The 27982-nt window shown below is 46.9% G+C and overlaps 1 protein-coding gene across 6 annotated transcripts in view; it reads left to right on the top strand.

Moving 5' to 3' along the window:
- ap1ar (adaptor related protein complex 1 associated regulatory protein) overlaps positions 1–10769 on the top strand; it is a 155723-nt gene extending 144954 nt beyond the window's left edge. For all 6 annotated transcript variants that reach the window (XM_072495887.1, XM_072495886.1, XM_072495885.1 and 3 more), the window contains one exon: positions 9715–10769. In XM_072495887.1, the coding sequence (XP_072351988.1) occupies positions 9715–9980 (266 nt within the window). In that variant the 3' untranslated portion in view covers positions 9981–10769. The remainder of the gene's footprint in view (positions 1–9714) is intronic.
- Positions 10770–27982: the final 17213 nt, after the last annotated feature.

Here is a 27982-nt window from a genome sequence, read left to right as displayed (position 1 = left end):
CCTCTGCCTGACAATACTCTGAAGGGTTCTACCATTTACTGTATATTTCCCACATGTATTAGACCTTCCAAAATGCGTTGCCTCATATTTGTCAGGTTTAAATTCCATCCGACATATCTCTGCCCAAGTCTCCAACCAATCTATATCCTGCTGTATCCTCTGACAGTCCTCATCACTATCCTCAATTCCACCAACCTTTGTGTCGTCTGCAAACTTACTAATCAGACCAGTTACATTTTCCTTAATAATTTTTATATACTACAAAGAGCAAAGGTCCCAGCACTGATCCCTGCAGAACACCACTAGTCACAGCCCTCCATTCAGAAATGTACCTTCCGCATCTTTCCTCTGACTTGTATGACCTAGCCAGTTCTGTATCCATCTTGCCAGCTCACCTCTGATCCCATGTGACTTCACCTTCTGTACCAGTCTGCCATGAGGGACCTTGTCAAAGGCCTTACTGAAGTCCATGTAGACAACATCCACTGCCCTGCCTTCATCAATCATCTTCGACACTTCCTCACAAACCTCAATCAAGTTAATGAGACACTACCTCCCCTTCACAAAACTATGCTACCTCGCCAATACGTCCATTTGCTTCCAAATGGGAATAAATCCTGTCTCGAAGAATCTTCTTTTCCTTACCACTGACATAAGGCTCATCAGCCTGTAATTTCCTGGATTGTCCTTGCTACCCTTAAACAAAGGAACAACGTTAGCTATTCTCCAGTCCTCTGGAACCTCACCTGTAGCCAGTGAGGATACAAAGATCTCTGTCAAGATCCAAGAATTTCCTCCCTTGCCTCCCTCAGTATTCTGGGGTAGATTCCATCAGGCCCTGGGGACTTATCTACCTTAAATGTTTTTCAAGGTGCCCAACACCTCCTTTTTGATCTCACTATGACACAGACTATCTACATACCCTTCCCCAGACTCATCATCCACCAAGTCCTTCTCTTTGGTGAATAATGATGCAAAGTACTCATTCAGTACCTCACCCATTTCCTCTGGTTCCACACATCGATTCTCTCGCCTGTGCTTGAGTGAGCCAACCCTTTCACTGGCTACCCTCTTGCTCTTTATATATGTGTAAAAAGCCTTGGGATTTTCTTTAATCCTGTTTGCCAATGACTTTTTGTGACTCGTTTTAGCCGTCCTGACTCCTTGCTTCAGTTCGTTCCTACTTATATTTCTCATGGGCTTCGTCTGATCCCAGCCTTCTAATCCCTACAAATGTTTCCTTTTTACTTTGGGCTAGGCTCACAATATCCCTCATTATCCTAGGTTCCCAAAACTTGCTATACTTATCCTTCTTCCTCACAGGAGCATGCTGGTTCTGAATTCTAATGAACTGACATTTGAAAGCCTCCCACATGCCAGATGTTGACTTACCCTCAAGCACCTGCCCCCAATCTACATTCTTCAGTTCCTGCTAAATATTGTTATAATTAGCCTTCACCCGTGGACTACTCTTTTTTTAAATATAAATTTAAAGTGTCCAATTCTTAATTTTTTCAATTAAGGGGCAATTTAGCGTGGCCAATTCACTTACCCTGCACATCTTTGGGTTGTGGGGGTGAGACCCACGCAGATATCCGAGGACTACTCTTATCTTTATCCAACAGTACCTTACAACTTACTGAATTATGGTCACTGTTCCCAAAATGCTCCCTACTGAAACTTCGACCACCTGGCTGGGTTAATTCTCCAATACCAGATCCAGTATGGCCCCTTCCTTAGTTGGACATATTGTTTCAAGAAGCCCTCCTGGATGTTCTTTACAACCTCTGCCGCATCCAAGCCCCGAGCACTAAGTGAGTCCCAGTCAATATAGGGGAAGTTAAAATCATTCACCACAACAATCCTGTTGCTTTTACACCTTTCCAAATCTGCCTGCAGCTGTAATTATCTCCTTAATCAGTCCCCCCTCTATCCCACCTGAAACATCTAAATCTTGGAACATTTAGCTACCAATCATGTCCCTCCCTCAACAAAGATTCTGTAATAGCAGCAACATCATAGTTCCAAGTACTAATCCAAGCTCTTAAGTTCATCTGCCTTACATGTCATACTTCTCGCATTGAAACAAATGCACTTCAGACCACCAGTCCCACTGTGTTTTGCAAATCTCCCTGCGTGCTCTTCCTCTGAGTCATACTGGCCCTATTCTCTAGTTCTCTCTGTTATTTCACCATCTGACCTATTGCTTCGGTTCCCACCCCACATCACACTAATTTAAACCAACCCGTGTACGCCAGAAAACTACACGGCCAGGATATTTATGCCCCTCCAGTTTAGATGCAATCTGTCCTTGTACAAGTCATTCTGATTTATTGATTAAAGGTCCAGTTTGATTTTTGTGGAAGAAGCTTTTGCTGCAGTACTTTACACAACATTATAGATTGAATCAAAATAAAACCAGTTGCTCCAACATGTACCGATTGCGAATTTACTCATTGACCCAGTAGTTTTGGTTTTTAGTTTCAATATAGGAAGTGACAATTCTTGGAATATCATGTGCTTAGCCTCATGTGCTTAACAATGATTACCTTTAACAAAAAAATGAAATGAAATGGAACTAATATAGTGAAATTAATCCCTTTATTTAATTTTCAGTCTCTTAATACTTGTCCTGTTTTGGTGCCTCTACTGGTTCCCTATTTTTCATAGAATTTACAGTGCAGAAGGAGGCCATTCGGCCCATCGAGTCTGCACTGGCTCTTGGAAAGAGCACCCTACCCAAGGTCAACACCTCCACCCTATCCCCATAACCCAGTAACCCCACCCAACACCAAGGGCAATTTTGGACACTAAGGGCAATTTATTATGGCCAATTCACCTAACCTGCACATCTTTGGACTGTGGGAGGAAACCGGAGCACCCGGAGGAAACCCACGCACACACAGGGAGGATGTGCAGACTCCGCACAGACAGTGACCCAAGCCGGAATCGAACCTGGGACCCTGGAGCTGTGAAGCAATTGTGCTAAGATTGTTTCAGCCAGTATTGTTTTGTAGCAGGTTGGTAAAACTAGACCAAGAAGACCATGGGTAATATAAATAGACACTTCAAGACATTGACTTTGATACTACCCTTTCCTTGGTGGGCATTCAAGATTCAAATACAGGAATGTGCCCACTACATCTTGTGTACATGTCCACCGCCCCTTTGTAGATATTAACAAAGTGCCCTGCTATTTTTAAATTAGACTCCCAGTGAATTTAAAATGTTTGCTGAATGTGTTTCCTAGAGGTCAGGAAACCTGACCGTGACAGACTGCTGTCTCCTGCTGCTAGTTTAGCTGGCTTCCAGTCTCAATCTGGCTGGTTGCTGGTCGTGAAATTGAACTTTAAAAGTAAAAAGTGTGGTAGGGCCTCTGCATTCCTGATTTTGCCAGTTTGTTCTGCCTGTTTTAGGCCTCCCTGCTCGCTGGTACATCTTGAGGCCAGTATCTTTTGAGCTATGTGTTGTTGATTTGCTGACTTTTCAATGAATGGTATCCTCATAAATTAAGATCTACTGTGAATATCTTGAATTCAGTGGCATCTGTTGATCTTTTAAGCAGTTAGGAGTGTTTTACTTTTATGGAAGTGCTCTTTATAGATACTTATACAATAGCATTATCTTGTGAACTGGATTGATTGTTTGTGTCCATCACAAATATTTCTTCAAATTTCTGAAGACAAACCAAGAAAACACTTTAAAAAAACATTTTTTCTTTTAAATTTAGTGTACCGTATTTTCCAATTAAGGGGCAATTTAGCATGGCCAATCCACCTACCCTGCACATCTTTGGGTTGTGGGGGCGAATCCCACGCAAACACGCGGAGAATGTGCAAACTCTACACCGACAGTGACCCAGAACCGGAATCGAACCTGGGACCCAGGCGCCGTGAGGCAGCAATGCTGACCACTGCGCCACTATGCTGCCCCCACTTTTAAAAACCTTAATATGAATTGTTATGGTTTATTTCACAGTGAATGAGCAATAGCTATTATCAGATTCCCATCATTCAATCAATGCAACATATGCTCACAACTAGCTACCTCATATTAGTGAATCATCTTGTCTTTCTGTAGGATGTGCTTTAACTGGTCCAGCCAACATTTATCACTTCCAACCTGCCCAATTCTGTCTTTTCAAAAGTAGGGACTATTCTGATGACCTTCAATTCTCCTAAAAATCTTTTCTCCTTCCACCCCCCCAACCCCCCACTAGCGCACTTGCGCTCTCTCTCTCTCTCTCTCTGTCTGTCTCTCTTTCCCTCTCTCTCTCTCTCTGTCTGTCTGTGTCTCTCTCTCTCTCTCTCTGTCGCTCTCTCTCTCTCTCTCTCTGTCGCTCTCTCTCTCTCTCTGTCGCTCTCTCTCTGTCGCTCTCTCTCTCTCTCTCTCTCTGTCGCTCTCTCTCTCTCTCTCTCTCTGTCGCTCTCTCTCTCTCTGTCGCTCTCTCTCTCTCTCTGTCGCTCTCTCTCTCTCTCTGTCGCTCTCTCTCTCTCTCTGTCGCTCTCTCTCTCTCTCTCTCTCTCTCTCTCCCTCTCTCTCTGTCGCTCTCTCTCTCTCTCTCTGTCGCTCTCTCTCTCTCTCTGTCGCTCTCTCTCTCTCTCTCTCTGTCGCTCTCTCTCTCTCTCTCTCTGTCGCTGTCTCTCTCTCTGTCGCTGTCTCTCTCTCTGTCGCTGTCTCTCTCTCTGTCGCTGTCTCTCTCTCTGTCGCTGTCTCTCTCTCTGTCGCTGTCTCTCTCTCTGTCGCTGTCTCTCTCTCTGTCGCTGTCTCTCTCTCTGTCGCTGTCTCTCTCTCTGTCGCTGTCTCTCTCTCTGTCGCTGTCTCTCTCTCTCCCTGGTTAGTGTGTGGGCAATTCCAGCCCTACATGACCCAGAGTAGCAACGCAGATGAAATCAGATTTTATTTAAAATGCTAAAGGACCTTGGTTGAGCCCAATAAACTAGTAACCAGCTTTGTAACTTTAAAACACAAGTCACCTTTTATCATATACAATATTATAATTAAACAGACCGAAAATGTAACTGACAATTTTACTGACCCCTTTCCCAACACCCCTCTTCCTAATTCGCCCAGCTCCCCAAATATACACGCACACGTGCGCGCGCACGTGCACATACCCACACCACAGAGGCGAAAGGGAAAGAAAATATTAATAAAAAATAAAAGGTGAAGGATCTTTGATGCACTGGCACGATTTCCAGTCAATGGGCGGGGTTTTAGGTATCCAGCGGGCGGGCCGTACCGGCGCCAAAGAGTGGCGTGAACCACTCCAGCGTCGGGTCGCCCGGAAGGTGCGGAATCCTCCTGACTGCATGGCCTCCAGCCCCTCTGCTGATTCCTCCAACCCGATCAGGACCCCCAGCCCTTCTACCAACCCCCCTGTCCACCTTCGGGAAATTCAGCCCCCCTAAAAAGTGCCTCACCTCCTCCGGCCCAGCTGGGGCTTCCGACTCATACAACCTACTGTAAAACTCCTTGAATGCCTTATTAACCCCTGCTGAATCCCCAACCAGGTTCCGTCCCCGTCCTTTACTTTCTCTATCTCCCTGGCTACCTCCCTCTTTCTAAGCAGCTGCGCAAGCATTCTGCTGGCCTTCTCTCCATATTCTTAAATCGCCCCCCTTGCCTTCCTCAGCTGCTCCACTGCCTTCCCTGTAGTTAACAAGCCAAACTCCGCCTGTAGCCTCCGTCGCTCCCTTAGAAGCCCTGACTCTGGGGTCTCCGCATACCTCCAGTCAACCTGCAACATCTCCTTTATCGGTCGGTCCGTCTCTGCTCTCTGTCTACCTTCTCCCTGTGGGCCCGTATCGAGATCAGCTCCCCTCTAACCACCACCTTCAATCCCTCCCAGACCATTGCAGCCGAGACTTCCCTTGTGTCATTAACTTCCAGGTAGTTCTGAATACATTTCCTCAGCCGCCCGCACACCCCTTCATCAGCTAAAAGTCCCACGTCCAGCCTCCAGTGCGGGTGCTGGCTACTCCTTGCGTACCTGTAGGTCAACCCAGTGCGGGGCATGATCTGAGATTTTGATCATCGAATACCCCATGTCCACTACCCCTGTCAGTAGAGCCCTGTTCAAAATAAAGAAATCAATCCGGGAGTACACTTTATGCATGTGTGAGTAGAAAGAGAATTACTTCACTCTCGGCTGCCCAAATCTCCATGGGTCCATCCACCGCCGCCCCCCCCCCCCCCCCCCCATCTGCTCCATAAACCCCTTTAGCTCCTTTGCCATTGCTGGCACCCTGCCCGTCCTTGAGCTCGACCGGTCTAACCCAGGGTCGATAACTGTGTTAAAGTCCCCTCCCATGACCAACTTATGCAAATCCAGGCCTGAGATCTTCCCAAACATCCTCTTTATAAACTCTACATCATCCCAATTTGGCGTGTACACATTCACTAGTACCACCGGCAACCCCTCCAGCTTGCCACTAACCATAATGTACCGACCTCCCACATCTACAACTATTCTTCCTTAATCTAATCTGATCAGTTACTCTAAGGTGCGTCTCCTGTAACATTGCCACGTCCGCCTTCAGTCCCCTCAAATGCGCGAACACGCGTGCCCTCTTAACCGGCCCATTTAGCCCTCTCACATTCCATGTGATCAGCCTAGTTGGGGGGCTCATCGACCCCCCCCCCCCCCTTCGCCGATCATCCATCACATTTCTTGGGCCAGTCTCCAGCCCGTGCCCCATGCATCCCCCGGCCCACCCACAGACAGCCTCCGCCCCCAACCTCCTTTCTGTCTCACAGCAAAAACGTCCCTCCCCCATCAGCAGAACACTTTCTCCCTCCCCCCAGTAACAGCACTATGTAAACCAACCCCTTCAACAAGCATAACATCTGCATGTCCCCGTCCCCCCCACTGCGATTCCGTGAGCTAGCCCGCCCAGCTAGCTAGGTGGGAGACATTCTCCCACCTATTGTTTCCCCCCCCCCTCCCTTCCCCCACTCAGGGACACACATTCAAAAGAAAAGCAATCCCAACACAATTGCCCGAAAAAAAACATGTAAAACAAAGAAAAGATCAAACGGAAGATCCAACATCGAACAAACACACCTCCATCCCCCATCAGTGCAAATGTAAACTTTAACTCACTCAGCTCTGCAATAGGCCCCAAATCAATACAGAAGGCATTACAGATAACGTCCAAAAAATAAGAAACTTTTTTAACATGAGCGCTACAGCAAAGTTCAAAGACCTCAGTCCACCACCAGTCCTTTCCTTCTAGCGAAGTCCATCGCTTCCTCTGCCAACTCAAAATAAAAATGTTGCTCCTCATACGTGACCCAAAGACGGGCTGGATACAGCAGTCCAAACTTCACCTTTTTCTTAAAAAGAGCCGACTTTATCTGATCGAAACCGCGCTTCTCCTGGCTACATCCGAACTCAGATCCTGATAGATCCGCAGGATACTGTTCTCCCATTTACAACTCCGTGTCTGCCTGGCCCACCGTAAAATACGCTCCTTGTTCAAGTACCTGTGGAATCTCACCACCATTGCCCTCGGGGGGTGGAGAGGAGGGGGAGGAGGGGGGGGGGGGGGGGGGGGGTCCCCCCACTCATGGCTTCCTCGTGAGCGCTCTGTGAGGACTGTCCACCTCCAAGGGTCGGGAGAACGTCCCATCCCCCAGTAACGTCTCAAACATGCCCGCTATGTATGCCCCAGCATCCGCTCCTTCGGACCCCTCCGGGAGACCGATGATTCTCAAGTTCTGCCAACGGAACCTTTCTCTAGGTCCTCCACCTTCTCCAGGAGCCTTTTCTGCTGGCCCCTTAGCATCCCCACCTCCAACTCCACCGGGGTTTGATGCTCAGCCAGCGCCTTCTCTACTTTCTGGATCGCCCGGTCTTGGGCATCCAATTGAAGTTCCAGCCGCGCAATCGATTCTTTAGTCGGGTCCAAGCATTCCTGTTTCTGCTTGGCAAAGCCCTCCTGAATAAACTCCCATCAGCTGCTCCGTCAACCACTGGGTCGACAAGCCAGGACTCCAGTCGTCCGCCATGCTTTCTCCCGCTGCAGCTTCAGCCCAAGCCTTCTCTGTTCATCTATTCCTTCCTTTGCAAACACTTCTAGTCCACCCCTCCATGCACTGATGTAGGAATCCACTCCACAATTGCCTCCATCGTCAATTTACCAAATCAAGTCCGATTAAAAAAAATCAGGGGCAAAGGTCCGACCCGAACGGGAGCCACCAAATGTGCGACCTACTCCTTCACAGCCGCCACCAGAAGTCGATGGGCAGATTCTTGGCTGAGGCATCAGGGGTCTGGTTGGAGAGCCGGTGAAAGACCTCGCGCTATCTCTTTCCAGGTAGGCCTGCCCACCGCAAGGCGGTCAGGCTGTGCCATGATCCACAGTGAGCCTTCCCCTGGAAGCTGAGCCCAGTGGTGGAGGTTCTGTCAGTGAATCAGAGGCTGGCAGCTGTTGCTTTCAACAACTCTTGTTGGGAGATGGAGGTAGCTCTCAGCCAGCATCCCCCTTCCAATGTCCAGGAACTGCATGCCTTTTATTTTGCAGATCTCTACCTAAGTGCTGACAGGCTGCCCACACCATTGTAGCCTCTGTGCATAACCACTCAATTGACCTCAATTACAGGTTTCAGTAGGTGGGGTGCAAAGGTCAACTGTGAGCCTTCCCAACTAAAATCTAATTTCAGAAAAGCAGAGGGATTTGGTTATGCCACCTATGTGCACACACTTCCTGTCTGCAAGCTCACCACCAGTCGGAACACAGTATTTCACCCACCTGGTGTTCTGTTGTCTGATAAATGATGACTGTATCAATCAACATGCATTCTCTTTAATGTGTGATTTTTGGAAGTGATTGGGTTAATTTTGATTACTATTTAATCAAGGATCTATCCTTGTCCCCTCCTGTTTCTCCTCTACGTGCTGTTACCTAACCATTTCCACTCTCACACCAAGACTGCCTATTCCCACCTCTGTAACTTGGCCCTTTAACACCATGCCACAGTCTTTCTGTTGCTAAAACCCTCCTCCATGCTTTTGTTACCTTCTGACTCGACAGTTCGAATGTTTTCCGAGAGTACTTCCAATTTCCCATGAATTTTGAGTGCATCTGAAAGTACTTATTCGTACCAAATCACATGAGCTTATCATCCCTGTTCTCACTGACTCCATTGGCTTCAGGTCCAGCAGTCCCTCCGGTTTTAACATTTTTATCCTCGTGTTCAGCTCCCTCCAAGTCCCTGTCAAGCCCCATCTCTAATCTCCTCCAATTATTCCTTACTCCGAGAACTCTCGCCTTCTCCAATCCTGATGCATTTCTGATTATTATTTTTTTGTCCCACTGGCCGCTATGCCTGCAGCTGTGTAAGCTGTCAGCTTTGGAATTTTCCCCTCTTGAGTTCCCTACTTCTTCCTCCTCCTCTTCCTCATCCTTGAAGATGCTCGTTAAACCTTTATCCAAGCTTTTAATCATCTAACCTCGTACCTCCTCATGTAGCTCACTGTCAAATTTTGCAAGAGCGTTTGTTGAAATTGTAACAAAGATATTAGTTATTGCTGTGGATTGTGACAAGACCACAATCCCTTTTTATTGTTAAAATAGTAAAATTATAGAATTTAATCGCTTCTCGGTAAGAATCAGATAGAAAATGTCTTCTTTGCTGCAGAAACAGATTCCTCATCCGAGAATGTTTTTACTTCCGGGTTAAAACATGACATATTTTCTTTAATTCAAGGAATTAATAGAATGATTCCGATGAGAGAGCGCTCTAAAACAGAGGAAGACATACTCCAAGCAGCGTTGAGGCACAGCAGCCACAGACCTGGGAGCAACCCCCTGTCTGCATCAGATGAGTCAACTGGACTTGAATGGGAAAATGACTTTGTCAGTGCTGAATTGGATGATAACGGGAATTCTGAGTATGCAGGTTTTGTGAACCCAGTTCTAGAACTCTCTCCAAACGAAGTGAAAAATACAGACGGTGATCAGCAGAGTAGGTAGTGATCTTGCCAGATCATGTGGATTGGCTGAGACTAACCTTTTAGGACATCGTAAGAATGTATTTCAACTCTGGTGGGACATTTTATCTTTTTTGAGTGGCGTCTGACTCTACATAGAGTACAAAAGAACATGACTGCTTTGTATCGTGCTAGCACATACAATTTATAATTAAGTGCAATTCTTGTAAACTTCCAGCTTATGAATGAATTTTTTAAGCCATTGGGTGTTGATTAAAAGGGTTGTGTTGTAAAGGGGAAATGTGATGTGAAGTTTAATTGATGAAACTTTCAGCTACCAGATGCATGTTTGCAGATATTCATTTTTATATGAGCCACTGCTGTTCTGGTTGTATAAGGAGTAACAAATAATGGATACACTGGATTATTAAACTGGTTTATTAATCAGGTTTGATAATTACTGTCATATTGATATGTAAATATCATGAAGCCTAATGAGATTGATTTTTTTTTTCTTTAAAATGAACCTTGGTTCGTTTTAAGTTATACAATCATTGTTTTTATTGTGTTATTCTTAGTGTTGGCTCGTAATTCTCCATCACTATATGTTTGTTACATTTTTCAAACAAAAATATTCCAATATTTCAGGTCAATAAAATTAGTTTGTTTCAGTGGATCTTCGAATCTGCCCACACCGATATTTCTTGTTACCTTTTGTTCCTGCCACTTCCTCCTCAAACTAGGAAAGTAGCAGGGATAGCTGTTTGTGTTGTCATGTGACTGGGGTCCTGACGGGCCTTGGCTGAAATAAAGTTTTTCTTTTTAAAGTGAAGCGCCTTGCTGCCTGTCCAAGTATTACAGAGTTCACAAAAGAGTGCATTCAACTGCGATTCCAATTTGGGTCTCCCAGTGTGGAGTCTGCAAGCTTACTACTGAAACCAAGTTACAGTGATTCATGGTACGCACTTATAGTGGGTTAATTCATGGTTCTGTTGAATGAATTCAGGTGTATCTCGTTATATATAAAACAAAAGCCTATTTTTTGTGCTGACTAGTAGTTGAAATTGGTTTGGGCAAGTGTAGAATGTAAGAAATAGCAGAAGTTGGTGATTTTTAGCAGTTCAAACATGCTCTGTCAATCAATTGATCAGGCTATTGATCTACCTCAATTCCACCTTCCTTTACTATCTCCATGTGTATCCAAAAATCTATTGATTTCTGTCTTGAATATATTCAATTATTGAGCATCTACCACCCTCTGGGATATAGAACCCCAAAGATCCTGAGGCTGTGACACCTAATTCTTGATTCCCCAGCTAAGGGAAACATCCACCTTAAGGATTTTGTATTTCACTGAAATCAGTAAATATAGGCCCAGTCTACTCGAGCTCCTCATTCCAGAAATTAATTTATTTGGAAAAGGCTGACAATTCACAACTGCCCATGCGTTTGTCCATGAACTGTCATTTTCATTCAGAAGCTTCAAGAATTATAAGAACTGTTTGCTAGTACTGCAAAGGGACTATTCTAAGATTAAAGGTAACCTCTTGTTGCAGCAGAGTAAACTTTACTTTGCCCCACTGCTAAATTGGGCCTGAAGATATTTGAAATTTGATATCTATTCAATGTTCCATTCTCCAGGGCAGCTTGGTGGCGCAGTAGCACTGCTGCTTACAGCGCTGAGGACCTAGGTTCGATCCTGGCTCCGGTTCACTGTCCGTGTGGAGTTTGCACATTCTCCCCGTGCCTGCGTGGGTCTCTCTTCCCCTCCCCCCCCCCCCCCCCCCCCCCCCCACACACACACACACACACACACACAACCCAAAGATGAAATGAAAATCGCTTATTGCCACAAGTAGGCTTCAACTGAAGTTACGGTGAAAAGCCCCTAGTCGCCACATTCCGCCGCCTGTTCGGGGAGGCTGGTACGGGAATTGAACCATGCTGCTGGCCTGCCGAGATGTGCAGGGTAGATGGATTGGCCATGCTAAATTGCCCCTTAATTTGGAAAAAAAATAATTGGGTACTCTAAATTTTAAATAAAATGTTCCAATACTACCCCAGCATAAAAATGTTGTCAAAACATTGCTTCCAGTTCAGCAGTTTGCTTTTGACTAGATTTAAAATTTTAATTGTCCAGCTTTGTCGGGAAATGGTCAAACTGAGCTAAAATCAGCAACTACAAATTGAAGTTCTTCTTTCATTCTCTGAAATATTGTCAGCTGGTTGACTGTGTTTTTTTTTTAAAGTGGTCTGATAAGCATTTTAGCTTCCAAAACCTGATACCAGACAATCTTTAGAGAGCTGCACTAATATTTTTTTCATGATTTATATTTCTCATATGGTTCTGATGTCCATAAGCCTGCTGGAGGCCAATCTGGTGGGTAAGCATACTGTGGAACTGGAATAAATACTTTTGAGTTTCTGAATATGATACATATGCATTTTTACCTCCTAAATTATTTGGATGTGTTAACAAATCATAATGGATTTTTATGCAGCCGTTCATGAACTTTTTCAGGCAGGTTGTGAATGATAATGCATACTTCATAGAAATGTTGCATTTTAATGTCCTTTTCAATTCTGTCACCTTTAAAGGCAAAAATGGGATTCATCTCCTATTTTCATTCATTTTCAGCTTAGTTTTTTGAAATAAATAATCAAGAAGCAAAATCTTGATCTTGCATTGACCTATGTGGTGAATAAATTCCTTAAGTTGCTGCTTGAGCTGAGCCTTGAACCTGCCTTCCACGTTCAGGGGCCTTGGCTTGCTTGCCTTGGGACTTTAGACTTTGGCAAAACTCAAAGAACAAGCTAAAGTTTGCTTCATTGACATCAGATTCCTATGCTGCCTGTTCCCATGATTTTCAGCAAACTTCTTATCACCTTGGGGTTTAGAGGCTGCTCTTTTCTCTGCCATGTTAATGATTAAAAATGTTAACTCTAAAAGTGTTAGTATGAAGTAACCCACCTCACTGTACTGAGAAACTTGTCTCTATGTCACAATTTACATTTCATTGATTTAGTGATTTATTCAGTCATTCTACTTGAATATTGCTCCTCCTTGTTGGGAGCAACCCAACCAGCAGCTCAAAATTAGGGTGGGAACAGACCTTTGGCTGAGTTGGGTTTTCTCACTATTTTTGTCAATGAACAATCATTTTGTCTGTGGTATTACAAATGCCTAAGTGTGTATTTTACATGTTGATAGGTAAATTTGAGTCTTTATTTGTGAATATTGGGGTGCAAATTGTATTTGGAAAATTATGGGTGCAAATTGTATTTGGAAAATTATGATCAATGCAAAATCAATACAAAAGTAGAATAATACGGATGCTGGAAATCTGAAATAAAAACAATATGAGGGTTATACTCTAGGTCTAGTAGCATCTGTGGATAGAGCAACAGGGTTAAGGGGTGTGATTCAGTGATCCCGTTGCGTCTGGCATGGAGCTAGGCGCAACAGGTGAATCGCGCAAGAGCCTCAAATCGGGCTCTGCTCGTGCGCCGGGCCTATCGCGAGTCACCTTACTCGCTCCACCCGGCACAATCTGGATCTCTCCTCGATGGGCGAGATCCAGATCTGCATGTTAAATGAGTCCGATGGCTCATTTAAATATTCACCCGGCACCCAGCCTGAGAGAACTCGCAAGGGCGCCATTTAATACTGGTTTCTGCAAACATGGACCAGGTGTGACGGCATTTGTGGGTATCTCGCAGGCCATTGAGGATCCCCAGGTGGTGGGGACAGAGCAAGGTGGTACCCTGGCATCTGGGCACCTTAGCAGAGCAGTGCCAGTCTGACACCCTGTCAACAACACCTGTCAGGCTGGATGTGCCTGGTCCCATGTTGCTCCTGCCAAGGTCAGGCCCGAGGAGGCTCTGCCAATTAGGGATGTTCCCCGGGGCCTCACCATGTTTTTGGGGGGGGGGGGGGGGGGGGAGAGAGATCGAGGCTGCCGATCAAAGTGTTGCCCCGATCTGCAAACAGCCATTCCTGCTGGCGGGATCAGCTCGCCATCAGGAAATCCCTCTAAGTGCGGACTCAGCAGAGAGAAACTCCTTGAAGTCCAAAAAAACAGCAAAGTGCCGTTGAATAGCGGATGGTTTTCGGTGCTGCAGCCTGCGAAACGAACGCATTCAGCGGCCTTAGTTTTAAGTGCGTTGAATCGCATCCAACATTTCAGGTGAATGACCTTTCAGCTTTGTTGTCTGTGGTTCAAACATGGACAAAAGGGCTGAATGCCAGAGGTGAGAGTGTCTGCCCTTGACATCCAGGCAGCATTTGACTGGGTATGGCATCAAGGAGTGCAAGCAAAACTGGAGGCAGTGGGAATTAGGGGGAAACTCCTCTGGAGTCATACCTGGCACAAAGGGAGGTGGTTGTGGTGGTTGGAGGTCCATCATCTCTACTCTAGTACATCACTGCAGGAGTTCCTCAACATCCTGGGGGTTAGGGGCAGCACGGCAGCGCAGTGGTTAGCGCTGATCTCTCAGGGTGCCGACAACCCAGGTTTGATCCCGGCCCCGGGTCACTGTCCGTGTGGAGTTTGCACATTCTCCCTGTGTCTGCGTGGGGCTCACCCCCACAACCCAGAAAAGATATGCAGGGTAGGTGAATTGGCCACACTAAATTGCCCTTTAATTGGAAAAAGATAATTGGGTACTCTAAATTTATATTTAAAAAAACATCCTGGGTGTTGCCATTGACCAGAAACTGAACTGGACTAGCCATATAAATGCTGTGGCTACCAGAGCAGGTCAAAGACTAGGAATCCTTTGGCAAGTAACTCATCACCTCATCCCCCAAAGCCTGTCCACTATATACAAGGCACAAGTCAGGAGTGTAATGGAATGCTCTCCACTTGCGTGGATGAGTGCAGCTCCAACAACACTTGAAGCTAGACACTATCCAGGACAAAGCAGCCCACTTGATTGCTACTCCTGTTACAAACATTCAATCCCTCCACAGTGGCAACCGTGTGTACCATCTGCAAGATGCACTGCAGGAACTCCCCAAGATTCCTTAGACAGCACCTTCCAAACCCATGGTCACAACCATCAAGGACAAGAGCAGCAGATACCTGTGAACCCCACCACCTGGAGATTCCCCTCCAAGCCACTCACCATCCTGACTTGGAAATATATCACCATTCCTTCACTGTCACTGACTCAAAATCCTGGAATTCCCTTTCTAACAGCACTAACAGTGGTTCAAGAAGACAGCTCACCACCATCTTCTCAGGGGCAACTCGGGATGTGCAATACATGCTGGCCTAGCCAGCGACACCTACATCCCATCAATTAATTTTAAGTTAATTTAAAAATCAGCTTAAAATATACCTCCATTAAGTTTTTAACACTATTTTAGATCCTCCTAATAAAGGGCTTGCAATGAGATGCACAATAGGTGTCTCATCACACTTAAGCTATCATAGCAACACTGGCAAAGTCACCACTAATCAATGGATATTGTCCAGCATTATATGTAGTCTCCCTCCAAGATTTAGTTCCAAGTGTTTGGATATCTTTCTCTACGATGTTACCCTATCTCATTTCACAGATGAGTATGAGAGGTAAAATTTGTATCCAAGGCACCTTTGTTCTTGAATGACAAACTGTTGCACAAATTGAACCACGGCCAAGCAATACGTCTCCTCATCTGCTTCCATGCCCTCAACCCCAATCTGCAAATTAATGATTTTGTGACCTGCTACAGTTGCTGGAGCAACCCAGTGAGACGCTGGTTCAAACTCAGCAGAGGGCATTACATATACTTTGGTTTTGTAATGGACACTGCCAGCCACTATGTCTGAAGGTTGACTTGATGATCCTCTGAAAGCATTTCCCATGCCCTTGGTAAGTAATATGTGTCCTATGGTGAGATGTTTCCTGCATGTCAAATTCATTGGCCTGGATCTTCCAGTCAGTGGCAAAGTGGAGGTGTACATCATTGACCCCGCTTGAAAGTATTGCTGCTATCTTTTTACATTGGAGCAGCCAGGACTTCCTCTCCCAGCTGCAGAAAGGTGCAATCATCGAAGGAACCCGAAAGGACTGGTGAATGGCGAGTTGCAAATGTGATGAAGCAACACATCTACTTGGGTAATACAGCATGTCCCTCGAAGTCCAGCACTACTCTGGTACGTGCTGTTTTAAGCCTTCACAAAGCACTGCTCAAGCCCCTCCGCATCCCCAACACTGCTCATCTTGCTCCCTTCCAGTTCTGCTCTCCCAATCCGCCCTCCAACCTTTCCAGCACCACAGGCTCTGTTCACTCTATCTTCCCACCCCTTTGCACTCCTGGCTACTCAATCCCACTGATTTCAAGGGAGAGTTGGGGTAATGGGGTGGATAGAACAGAGCCAGCAGGGGGAGAGGTGATGAGCAAAGCTGGGGATATGTGAGTGCTTCGAAACTCCTGATTTCCATTGAATCCCAACAGTGCAGAAGGAAGCCGTTTAGCCCATCAAGTCTGCACCGACCCTCTGAAAGAAGACCCTACCTAGCCCCAATCCCTCACCCTGTCCCTGTAACCCCACCTAACCTGCACATCTTTGAACTGTGGGAGGAAACCTGGGTACACGGAGGAAACTCGTGCAGGCACAGGGAAAGTGTGCAAACTCCACACAGTCACCCAAGGTTGGATCCCTCGTGCTATGATGCAGCACTGTTAACCACTGTACTTATAGGGCTGTGATCCCAGAGCAGGCTTTATGTTAGGAGCATCCTAACTAACAATAAATACTGGGCAACCAATCTAAGTTAACACAATGACACGTCCTAGCAAAATTAATAGAATGGGTTATCACGGAGTAATTTCTGGCTAACTGCATGTTCTGGGTTCCAACAAAAGTTGGTACCTGTGGTTCCAGTGAGATCCTCAACAGCGGAGCGCATCTTCTCTTTCACTGTTATTGTAACAAGAAGATCTGGGCCATTGTATTTATTTATTGGACACAGAATTTCATATGATTGAGTATATAGGCAGTACGGTAGCGCAGTGGTTGGCACTGTTGCTTCACAGCGCCAGGGTCCCAGGTTGATTACCATGTGGGGGCACTGTGGGTAGAGTCTGCACATTCTCCCCATGTCTGCGTGGGTTTCCTCCGGGCGCTCCGGTTTCCTCCCACGAGTCCCAAAAGACGTGCTGTTAGGTCAATTGGACATTCTGAATTCACCCTCTGTGTACCGGAACAGGCGCCGGAGTGTGGCGACTAAGGGATTTTCACAGTAACATCATTGCAGTATTAATGTAAGCCTACTTGCGACAATAGTAAAGATTATCTTATTAGTTTTACAGGCCCAGGTATCACCTTGTTGTAGATTAATTGCTTCCCATCACTTGTCCAAATAGGGCAGAAGTGTATAAAATTGAAGCGTGTGGGATTGGGGGTAATATATTGCCATGTATTGACAGAAACAAGAGTAGGTATAAATGGTTTTTGTTTTGAAGTGGCAGGCGGTAAATAGAGGGGTCCCTCAGGGATCAGTGCTTAGGCCCCAGCTTTTCACAATATACATCAATACTTTGGATGAGGGAACCAAAAGTAATATTTCAAAGTTTGCTGGCGCCACAATTTGGTGCGAATGTGAATTGTTAGGAGGATGGAAAGAGGCTTCAACTGATTCTAGAACAAGGGATCACAGTCTCAGTGTACAAGGTAGGCCATTTAGGACTGAGATGAGGAGAAGCTTCTTCACTCGGGGTGATTAACCTATGGAATTCGCTACCACAGAAAGCTGTGGAGGCCAAGTCACTGAATATATTTAAGAAGGGAATGATCGATTCCTAGGCTTTTTAAAAAAAAACTTTTTATTTAAAACAAATTTGTAACATTTCCAGAGCGAAAACCGGCCCGATGCAAAGATCCTTAACATAATGAAAACAAACAGTGGGAAAGAATAAACATGTTAATAAAGCACTTCCCCTGTCAGCTCTGTTTGCCCTGCCCCACGTGTTCAACTAAACTAACGTGGCTCTAAACACCCCCCCCCCCCCCCCCACCCCCCCTCAGGTGCCGCTGCTGTCGGTTTCCTGCGCTGTTCCCTGAGAGTCTGCAAGCGACCTTCTCCCCCGGGGGATCCCTAGACCCCCCTGCCCTTGCCCACTTAAGCCTTCTCTGCTCTCCTTCCCGGTTGCCCCCCCCCAAACCTCCCCTACCCCCCCGAGGCCCGACCTGCCAGGCCAGCCCTGCGCTTGGCCCTAGTCCGCCCCTCCTACTCTCCCTGGGGCCCCCTGACATACGCTAGCTAATCTGACCCCTGCCCTTGGAGCCTGTCTGTCTCCCACCCGAGCGCTCGGGCCTTCCTCCATCCTCCACCCCCCCCCCCTCCCCACACACACCAAGGACCCATTAACCTGATTGTATCTCACCGCGCCCTTTCAAGCCCCTTAACCAGCCCCTAGCCCATCCCCCTCTCCGAGGCCCCGATCTCCTGCCAAAAGGTACCAAGTGCAGGGCCCCCTTTGCAGGGCCCCTCTCTCTACCCTCCCCCTCCCCCTCGATGCTATCCTCCAAAAACACCCTACATAATGCGCCCTCCAGCCCCCGCTCTCTGTCCCGGCTGAAAACAATCTTGGATAGAACATTACAGTACAGGATAATTTAACAAACCGCCGCCACACAAAAGCTCTGAGTGCCCAGAGTCCTTTAGTTCAATTCCAGCTTTTAATAAAAGTCCACACCTAGTCAGAGCAAGTTAGGTTAACAGACCGCCGCCACTGTACAGCACTGAGAAAACTAAGTGCCCATTAGTTCAAGTCCAGGTTTTCTTTAATAAAAGTCCAAACCTGTTCTGGTGTCTCAAAGTAGTAGTAGAGTTCCTCAAACGTAACCCAAAGCTTCGCAGGATACAGCATTCCAAACCTCACCTTTTTGTAGAGGGCTGCCTTTACCTTGATGAATCCTGCACGCCTCTTGGCCAGCTACATTCCCAGGTCCTGGTTGATGCGCACCTCACAATTCTCCCATCTGCTGCTCCTCTCCGCGTTGGCCCATCGCAGCACACAATCCCTGTCAGCAAGCTGGTGAAAGCGGACCACCAAGGCCCTCGGTCGGTCGCCCGTCCTGGGTTTCCTTGCGGGGGCTCTATGCACCCCATCCAACTCCAGGGGTCGGGGGAAGGTCTCCGGCCCCATCAGCGACTCGAGCATACCTTTTACGTATGCACCCACATCCGACCCCTCGCAGCCCTTGGGGAGGCCAATGATCCTCAAATTCTGCCTCCTGGCTCTGTTCCGCAGCTCTTTAAGCTGTTCCTGCATCCTCCTCTGGCGGGCGTTCAGCTCTTCCACCTCGTGCTCCAGCTCCGCCACCGTGTCCGCCTGGCTGGAGAGCTTCACCTCAACTTCCCTGAGCACCTTCTGGACCGCCTGCGCCTTAACCATTCAGTCTATTACCGCCCTCATCGGGACAACGTGTCCCTCTTCAATTCGGCGAAGCAGTTCTTAAAAAAACTCCATCTGCTGCTCCCTTGGCCAGTGAGCCTCCACTCCCTGGTCCCTGCCGTCCGCCATGTTTCGCCGCCTGGCCTGGGGTCCCCGCTGCTCCTGCTTCGAGCCTTGCCGCTCCACTCGACCACTTCTGGTCCAGCTGCTCATACCCTGGGTGGGAAAGCCTCTTCCCTATTGTCCCCTCAACCTAGCCAGGTCCCGCAAAAGTCCATTTAAAAGCTCCGTTTGCCCATCGCGGGCGGGAGCGATCCGACCTGCGACCTGCTTCCTCGAGGGCGCCACCGGAAGTCAATTCCTAGGCTTTAATAGTGTCCAAGGGGTATGGTGATGAGATAGTGGAGCAGCCATAATCGTATTGAATGGGGGAGCAGGTTCATAAACTTCAAGGCCTGAGACACACTGTCTCTTGATTCTACATCATTTTTTAAATCTTTGGGCAGCATGTGGCACAGTGGATAGCACTGGGACTGCGACGCTGAGGACCCGGGTTTGAATCCCTGCCCTGGCTCGCTGTCCTTGTGGAGTTTGCACATTCTCCCCATGTCTGCGTGGGTTTCACCCCCACAGCCCAAAGATGTGCTGGGTAGGTGGATTGGCCACGCTAAATTGCCCCTTAATTGGAAAAATTAATAATTGGGTACTCTAAATTTTTTTTTTTTTATTTTTAAATGTAAAATGTTATGCTGTTTTGTGTGGACACTAATTATTTTATTAAAGGACAGGAGACTCAGTAAACCCTTGTCAACGTTATCCTCCATTTATCTTGGTTAGTTACTCCTCTAATTGTCTTGCTGGTCACCCCGATAGCAGATATTTTCCGCATCCTCATTGTTAAATGCTGCTCCGTGTGGCAAATCCTTCAGTTACCCAAACAGTGATAGATCTGGGTAGCCGGATACACGTGATTTGGTCCCCATCTTGTTGTTTCTTACAGAATTCTTAGTGTGCCATATCCTCTAGCGCCCATGCAGCTATTTGGTCCTTGGTTGTTCATGTACGTAGGGAAAATAGAACTGCCACACTGGTTCAATTATGCTGCTAGCTGGTTTCAAAGAACACAATAAATGGTGCATCACAAGAGGAGGCGAATACTGTTCAGTGTACACCCCTCTGAGCAGAGGTTTGCGTTATTAGGAATAAAGATGAAAATGCTGGAAATACGTTGCAGGTCTGGTGGTATCTGTGGAGGGAGGGAGGTAGGATTAACACTCCAATATGATCTATCATTAGGAGGAATTTCACCCTCAGTAGAAATGGTATTAATATGTATTCCTCCACAATAATATTCAGTAGTTGCTCTATTTTCATATCTTCCTATCAGCTGTGAAGATCTCCCACCCACTGATGGGCAGTAGCCGGTTGTATTCTGGGTTGGGAATGACACGTCAATCCAAAGAGGGAGCATCCTTGAAAATGACTGCTATTGCCTATCCCCAAGTCAAGATTTACTCGGCAAATGGTGAAGTGTGTTTCGATGAGAGACTGACCTCCACTCCCAGTGATAATAATTGCACATACCGACCTCATTAAGATTATCAGACAAGGGGATTTTGTTCCATCTGTGGTCACCCTGCCATAGTTCACCCTTTTTTGCCCAGTCTCTCGGATGCAAACACTTTATTTTAAATACATAACAAGTAATCATCTGCATTTTTATGCATGTCTTGCTAGTATTTTTATTGTATTGTGACCATATTTTTTTCAGTCACATTAAACTCTGACTTCAATGATTACATTCTAAACCTCTTCTGACATTTTTGCATTGCAACTAGCTTTGTAAGACACAGAGGGGGTGTACATCTCAGGTTGAGTGACTAGCCATTGCCTCAGGCTGGAATCTCCCTGTTTTACCCACAGGAAAGTGTAATGTCCTCCTTCTCCTCGTACCATAACACAGATGTGATTTACATAATCCCTTCCTCCATCTGGCTGACCAAATTGAGTATTATCTACATGTATACGCTCAACTGGTTAACATTGGAATCATTTGTATTTTTCTTGCATTGGGCTTCTTTGTACACAGTTGGACTATACTTATCCACAAATGTGATGTTGTCCAGAAAGATGATTTGTAAATGGATATTTACCTGCATATTTGTATTTTTACCCACATTCCATTCTACTGCATTGACTTAGATGTCAAGATCTATCGTGTTGGCCTTTTTAGGTTGTCCAATATTAGCAGCTGCAAAGATCATCTGTCGCAGTTATTCAATGAATTGAGTCGAGGCCTGATACTGAAGTTTTGACATCCTGATTGTATTTAACGTTCAGACTTTTTCATCACTTTCTCTGTTGGCTCACAGGGTGAAAACCTGGTGGAACATGACTGTGAATTGCACTGCCTTTAATGCAAAGGGCAACTTGGTCCTGTCCTTTGTGCCTTTGCCAAATCAATTTCTTCAGCATTATTTCCCTGATCTGAGTCAATGGAATTTTGAAGTCCCATCTGGTGAATAAATGATCTCGGCAGTGACTTGTGCTGTTGCCTTGAGAGTATTACTTTGAGAATGCACATACTACCATCGTGATCCCAGGACCTGATCGCCTGCACCTAAGGATTTTTAAAGAGATTGGTGCAGGGATAGTGGGTGTGCTAGCTATGATTTCCTACATTTCTTAAATTCTGGAACATTCCCATCCGATTAGAAGTTGGCAAACCTTTTCACCGCTTTTTAAGAAAGGAGGCAGTGAGAAAATCATGAACAACCCAGCAGTTAGCCTAATATCAGTTGTTGGAAAAAGGTTGAAATTTATAATTAAAGAAGTCCTGGATAAGCATTGTAATATTCGAAAAAGTAAACAGGGTTTTATTAAAGGGCAATCCTGTTTTGACGGTTTTTTTAAGGAGCGATGAAGGGGAACCAGTAGATGTCGTTTACCTGGATTTCAGAAGGCATTCCTACGGTGCCACACAAAAGGTTAATGGAGTTGGGTGTAATGTATTGGCATGTATGAAGAATTGTTCAATAGACCGAAAGTAGAGTGTGGGCATTTTCAAGTTGGAGGGCAGTGAACATTGGAATGCTGCAGGGATCTGTGCTGCACCCTGAGCTGTTAATAATGAGACAGTAATGTATACAAGTTTGCTGATAACACCAAGCTAGGTGGAATGGTAAGTTGTGGGGAGGACACAGGATGCAAAGAGATATTGACTAGTTAAGTTAGTCAGTAACAAGATGACGGATGGAATATAATGTAGGGACATGTTATTCATTTTGATTGTAAGAATAGAAAAGCAGAATATCTTTTTTAAAAGATGAGAAACTTGTAACTGTCAATGTTCAAAGATACATGGGTGTGCTCGTACAAAATACGTAGAAAGTTAGCATGCAAGTGTAACAAGAAATTTGGAAGGTAAATGGCATATTAGGTTTTACTGCAAAGGAATTGGAGTACAGGAATAACGAATTCCTGCTACAATTGTACATGTTTTGGCAAGACCACATCTGGAATACTGGGTGCAGTTTTGTTTTCTCCACATTTCATAAAGGATATACTTGCATTGGAGGTGGTACAGTGAAGGTTCACTAAATTGGTTCCTGGTGAGAGTAAATTGGGCCTATATTCTCTGTTTAGAGTTTAGAAGAATGAGAGGCAATCCCATTGAAGCATACAAGATTCTGAAGGGGCTTGATAGGATGGATACTGAGATTCTTTTCACTCATTGTGGAATCTAAAGCATGGGCACTGTCTCAGGTCAAGGGACTGCGATGAGGACTTAATTCAAAGGCTTGCAAATCCTTGGAATTCTCTACCCCAAGGGACTGTGGATGTTCCATTGTTGAATACATTGAAATCTGGAATAAACAGATTTTTGGTGTCTCTGGAATCAGAGTATATGGAATTTAAAGCCAAGATGAGCAAGCCATGGTTGTCTGAATGGTGGAGCAGCATCGACAGGTGGTCTACCCCTATTCCTTGTGTTAGCTATTGGCTGAGTATGGTGCGACAATGCCCTCTACCCTAAATACCCACAATTTTAATTCCTCCACCATTGCATTCAGTTGCTTAGGCCCGAAGAATTTCCCCTCGACAGCTCTCATTCTCCCTACCTTGCCCTATAAGACACTTCTTTAAACTTTTGCAGTTATATACGACTCAAAAAAATAACTCTGCACATATACTATTATACCTCCTGCGTATTTCCAACTTTTTCTGTTCTGCAGTATTTTACTATTATTTTACAATTTAAGAACTAATTCTATTTGTTCATCGGTATATATGACATCCTGTTTTCCCTCGCCGCTCTTGGTTTTACTGGATCCATCTACACCTTGGGTTTCAGGCAGCATGCTAGCTTTTCTTGAACCTTCATAGGTGGTTTTAGCTGCTCACCTTATGCTGACGCTTTTCTGCTTGACACATCAGATTTCATGCCAAGCTTGGTACATCTAGGCTCTGGTTAACTTATATTTCTTCCCTGCAACAACTTGGTTCACTGGGTTCAGTAGATGCTAGGCTTTGAACTTTTCGCTAATCTCCTGTCTAATAAATCTGTGGGCATGCAGATGCATCAGTGCTGATCCCAATATGTAAGAAAATGCTTAATGGCCTTAAAAGACACAGCAAATGCAGGTGGGAGTAGTATGGGAGGCGCTGAAGGCAGCGGTCAGGGGCGAGTTAATCTCCCATCAGGGCTCATAGGACGAAGAGAGAGGGCAGGGAAAGGGAGAGGTTAGTGGGGGAGATTTTAAGGGTGGACAGGAGCTATGCAGAGGCTCCTGGTGAGGGACTACTCAGGGAGAGACGAAGTCTCCAGACGGAGTTCGACCTGTTGACCACAGTGGAGGAAGGCACAGGGGGCGATATACGAATATGGGGAGAAGGCGAGTCGGATGCTGGCACATCAGCTCCGTAAGAGGATGGCAGCGAGGGAAATAGGTGGAGTCAAGGATGGCAGGGGAACTACGGTGCGGAGTGCGGTGAAAGTGAATGAGGCATTTAAGGCCTTTTACGAGGAGCTGTATAGGTCCCAGCCCCCAGGGGGAAAAGAGGGGATGCGACGATTCTTGGACCAGCTGGGGTTCCCGAGGGTGGAGGAGCAGGAGGTGGCTGGTTTGGGGGCGCTCATTGGGGTGGAGGAGCTGGTTAAAGGACTGGGGAGCATGCAGGCGGGGAAGGCCCCGGGGCCGGATGGGTTCCCGGTGGAGTTTTATAGGAAGTATGTAGACATGTTAGCCCCGTTGCTGGTAAGGACCTTCAATGAAGCAAGGGAGGGGGGGGGGGACTCTGCCCCCGACAATGTCGGAGGCGACGATCTCTTTGATCTTAAAGCGGGATAAAGACCCACTGCAATGCGGGTCGAAGAGACCGATCTCGCTCCTCAACGTAGATGCTAAGTTTCTGGCAAAAATGTTGGCTACGAGGATTGAGGACTGTGTCCCAGGGGTGATTCACGAGGACCAGACGGGATTCGTAAAGGGTAGGCAGCTAAACACCAATGTGCGAAGGCTCCTAAATGTGATAATGATGCCATCGGTGGAGGGAGAGGCAGAGATTGTGGCAGCCATGGACGCGGAGAAGGCCTTTGACAGAGTAGAGTGGGAGTATCTCTGGGAAGTGTTGAGGAGGTTTGGGTTCGGCGGAGGGTTTATTAGTTGGGTTAAGCTCCTGTACAGAGCCCCGGTGGTGAGTGTGGTCACGAACCAGCGGAGGTCGGAGTATGTCCGGCTGTACCGAGGGACGAGGCAGGGGTGCCCCCTGTCCCCTCTGCTGTTTGCATTAGCAATTGAACCTTTGGCCATGGCGTTAAGGGAGTCGGGGAAATGGAAGGGGGTGGTCCGAGAGGGAGAGGAACATCAAGTGTCACTGTACGCAGACGACTTGTTGCTGTATGTGGCGGATCCAGTGGAGGGGATGGTTGAGTTCATGCAGATCCTAAGGGAGTTTGGAGACTTCTCAGGCTATAAGCTCAATGTGGGAAAGAGTGAGCTCTTTGTGGTGCAGCCGGGGGATCAGGGAAGAGGGATAGACGACCTACCGTTGAGGAGGGCGGAAAGGAGCTTTCGATACTTGGGGATTCAGGTAGCTAGGAGCTGGGGGGCACTGCACAAACTTAATTTGACGCGGCTGGTGGAACAGATGGAGGAGGACTTTAAAAGGTGGGACATATTGCCACTCTCGCTGGCGGGCAGGGTACGGTCGATCAAAATGGTGGTTCTCCCAAGGTTTCTTTTTGTATTCCAATGCCTCCCAATTGTGATTACCAAGGCCTTCTTTCAGAAGGTAAGCAGGAGCATTATGGGATTTGTGTGGGCGAGCAAGACCCCGAGGGTAAGGAGGTGGTTCCTGGAGCGTAGCAGAGATAGAGGAGGGTTGGCGTTGCCGAATCTGGGTGGCTACTACTGGGCAGCCAACGTGGCGATGATCCGTAAGTGGGTGATGGAGGGAGAGGGGGCGGCGTGCAAGAAGTTGGAGATGGCGTCCTGCAAAGAAACGAGCCTGGGGGCGCTGGTGACGGCACCGCTGCTGCTCTCGCCGACAAGGTACACCACGAACCCGGTAGTGGCGGCAACGTTAAAGATCTGGGGGCAGTGGAGACGACATAGGGGAGCGATGGGAGCCTCGGTGTTGTCCCCGATCAGGGATAACCATCGGTTTGTCCCAGGAAGGATGGACAGGGGGTTTCGGAGCTGGCATCGGGCAGGGATTAGAAGAATGGGGGACCTGTTCATCGACGGGACGTTTGCGAGCTTAGGGGCACTGGAGGAGAAATTTGGACTACGCCTGGGAAATGCTTTCAGGTATATGCAAGTGAGGGCGTTTGTGAGGCGGCAGGTGAGGGAATTCCCGCTGCTCTCGGCACAGGGGATTCAAGACGGTGATTTTGGGCGTATGGGTCGGCGAGGGCAAGGTGTCGGCGATATGCCAGGAGATGAAATAAGAGGGGGGAGGCTTTGGTAGAGGAGCTAAAAGGTAAATGGAAGAGGAGCTAGGGGAGGAGATTGAGGAGGGGCTGTGGGCTGATGCCCTAAGTAGGGTTAATTCCTCTTCCTCGTGTGCCAGGCTTAGCCTGATACAGTTTAAGGTAGTTCACAGAGCGCATATGACGGGGGCGAGGCTGAGTAGGTTCTTTGGGGTGGAGGACAGATGTGGGAGGTGCTCAGGAAGTCCGGCGAACCATGTCCATATGTTTTGGTCATGCCCAGCACTGGAGGGGTTCTGGAGGGGAGTTGCGGGAACAGTATTGAAGGTGGTGAAAGTCCGGGTCAAGCCAAGCTGGGGGCTAGCACTATTTGGAGTAGTGGACGAGCCGGGAGTGCAGGAGGCAAAAGAGGCCGGCATTCTGGCCTTTGCGTCCCTAGTAGCCCGGCGAAGGATCTTGTTAATGTGGAAAGGGGCGACGCCCCCAAGCGTGGAGGCCTGGATAAATGATATGGCAGGGTTTATCAAGTTGGAGAGGATAATGTTTGCCTTGAGGGGGTCTGCGCAGGGGTTCTACAGGCGGTGGCAACTGTTCCTAGACTATCTCGTGGAGCGTTAGAGGAAGGTCGGACAGCAGCAGCTGCAACCCAGGGGGGGGGAGGAGGTGGGGGGGGGGACATCTTTCTTGGGGGGAGGGGGGGGGGGGAGAGAGAAGGAGGGGGGCCTTTCTGGGGGGCATTTGAGCAAGAAAATACATGAACGATCCGGGAAACTGATATGTACGGGAGGAATCCAATGTACAAAGCTCTGTATCATATTGACTTGCCATGTTCATGTCTTGCTATGCGAGCTTTCTTTCTTTTGTGTTACCGGTGGGGGGGGGGGGGGTTGTTTTGTATGGTTGAAAATTTTGTTTAAAATTCTTAATAAACATTTTTTTTTTTTAAAGACACAGAAAATATGTTTTGCGCACTGTGTTGATGTGTTGGGTACTCTGCTACACAGACGAACCAACACGGTTGCGAATGGTACAACTCAGTTTTATTACTAACATTTATTTACAGTGGTAAACTGGTTACTGAGGTTCGATCATAACCCTAGAATCTGTGGACCTATTCCTAATACTATCTTGTAATGGCACTCAGCACATGGTGGATGTCTGAGTGGCTTGCTATGAGCTCTGTGCCCTGAGCTGTCTCCTGCTGGAATGCCCAGCAAGTGTTGTGTTCCCTGTTTTGTACTGTGTATGCTCTTGCCTGTGATTGGCTGTGGTGTTGTGTGTGTGTTGATTGGTCCGTTGATCTGTCCATCTGTATGTATGTATGTTTGTGCTATGATGTTTACCTGAATATCATGACAAGTGTAACTGCAATCAGGCTGAAGACTCGGGTCATATTTGTCATTGGCTTTTGGGTTTGGGTTGCAGCCATTAGAGTATTCACTAGCTGTCCCTTGTAGATAATTTAGTCTTTCTGGCCCATCTCGGGCTCAAAAGGGCTCCTGTAACATTTTAACTGTATCTTTATAGATATCTCATGCAGTGTTCTTCTTCAGTAGACTAGCACACTTACTCAGGAACATAGGACTAGAAGCAAGAGTAGGCCATTCCACCTTTAGAGCCTATTCTGCCATTCACTAAGATCATGGTTGATCTATTTGTGATCTGAACTCCACTTTGCCATCTGACCTCCCCACTCACTCACTTGACTATCAAAAATATG

This window comes from Scyliorhinus torazame, chromosome 3 (assembly GCF_047496885.1).
Source record: "Scyliorhinus torazame isolate Kashiwa2021f chromosome 3, sScyTor2.1, whole genome shotgun sequence".
NCBI classification, from domain to species: Eukaryota; Metazoa; Chordata; class Chondrichthyes; order Carcharhiniformes; family Scyliorhinidae; genus Scyliorhinus; species Scyliorhinus torazame.
This window is presented reverse-complemented; position numbering and strand designations above follow the sequence as displayed.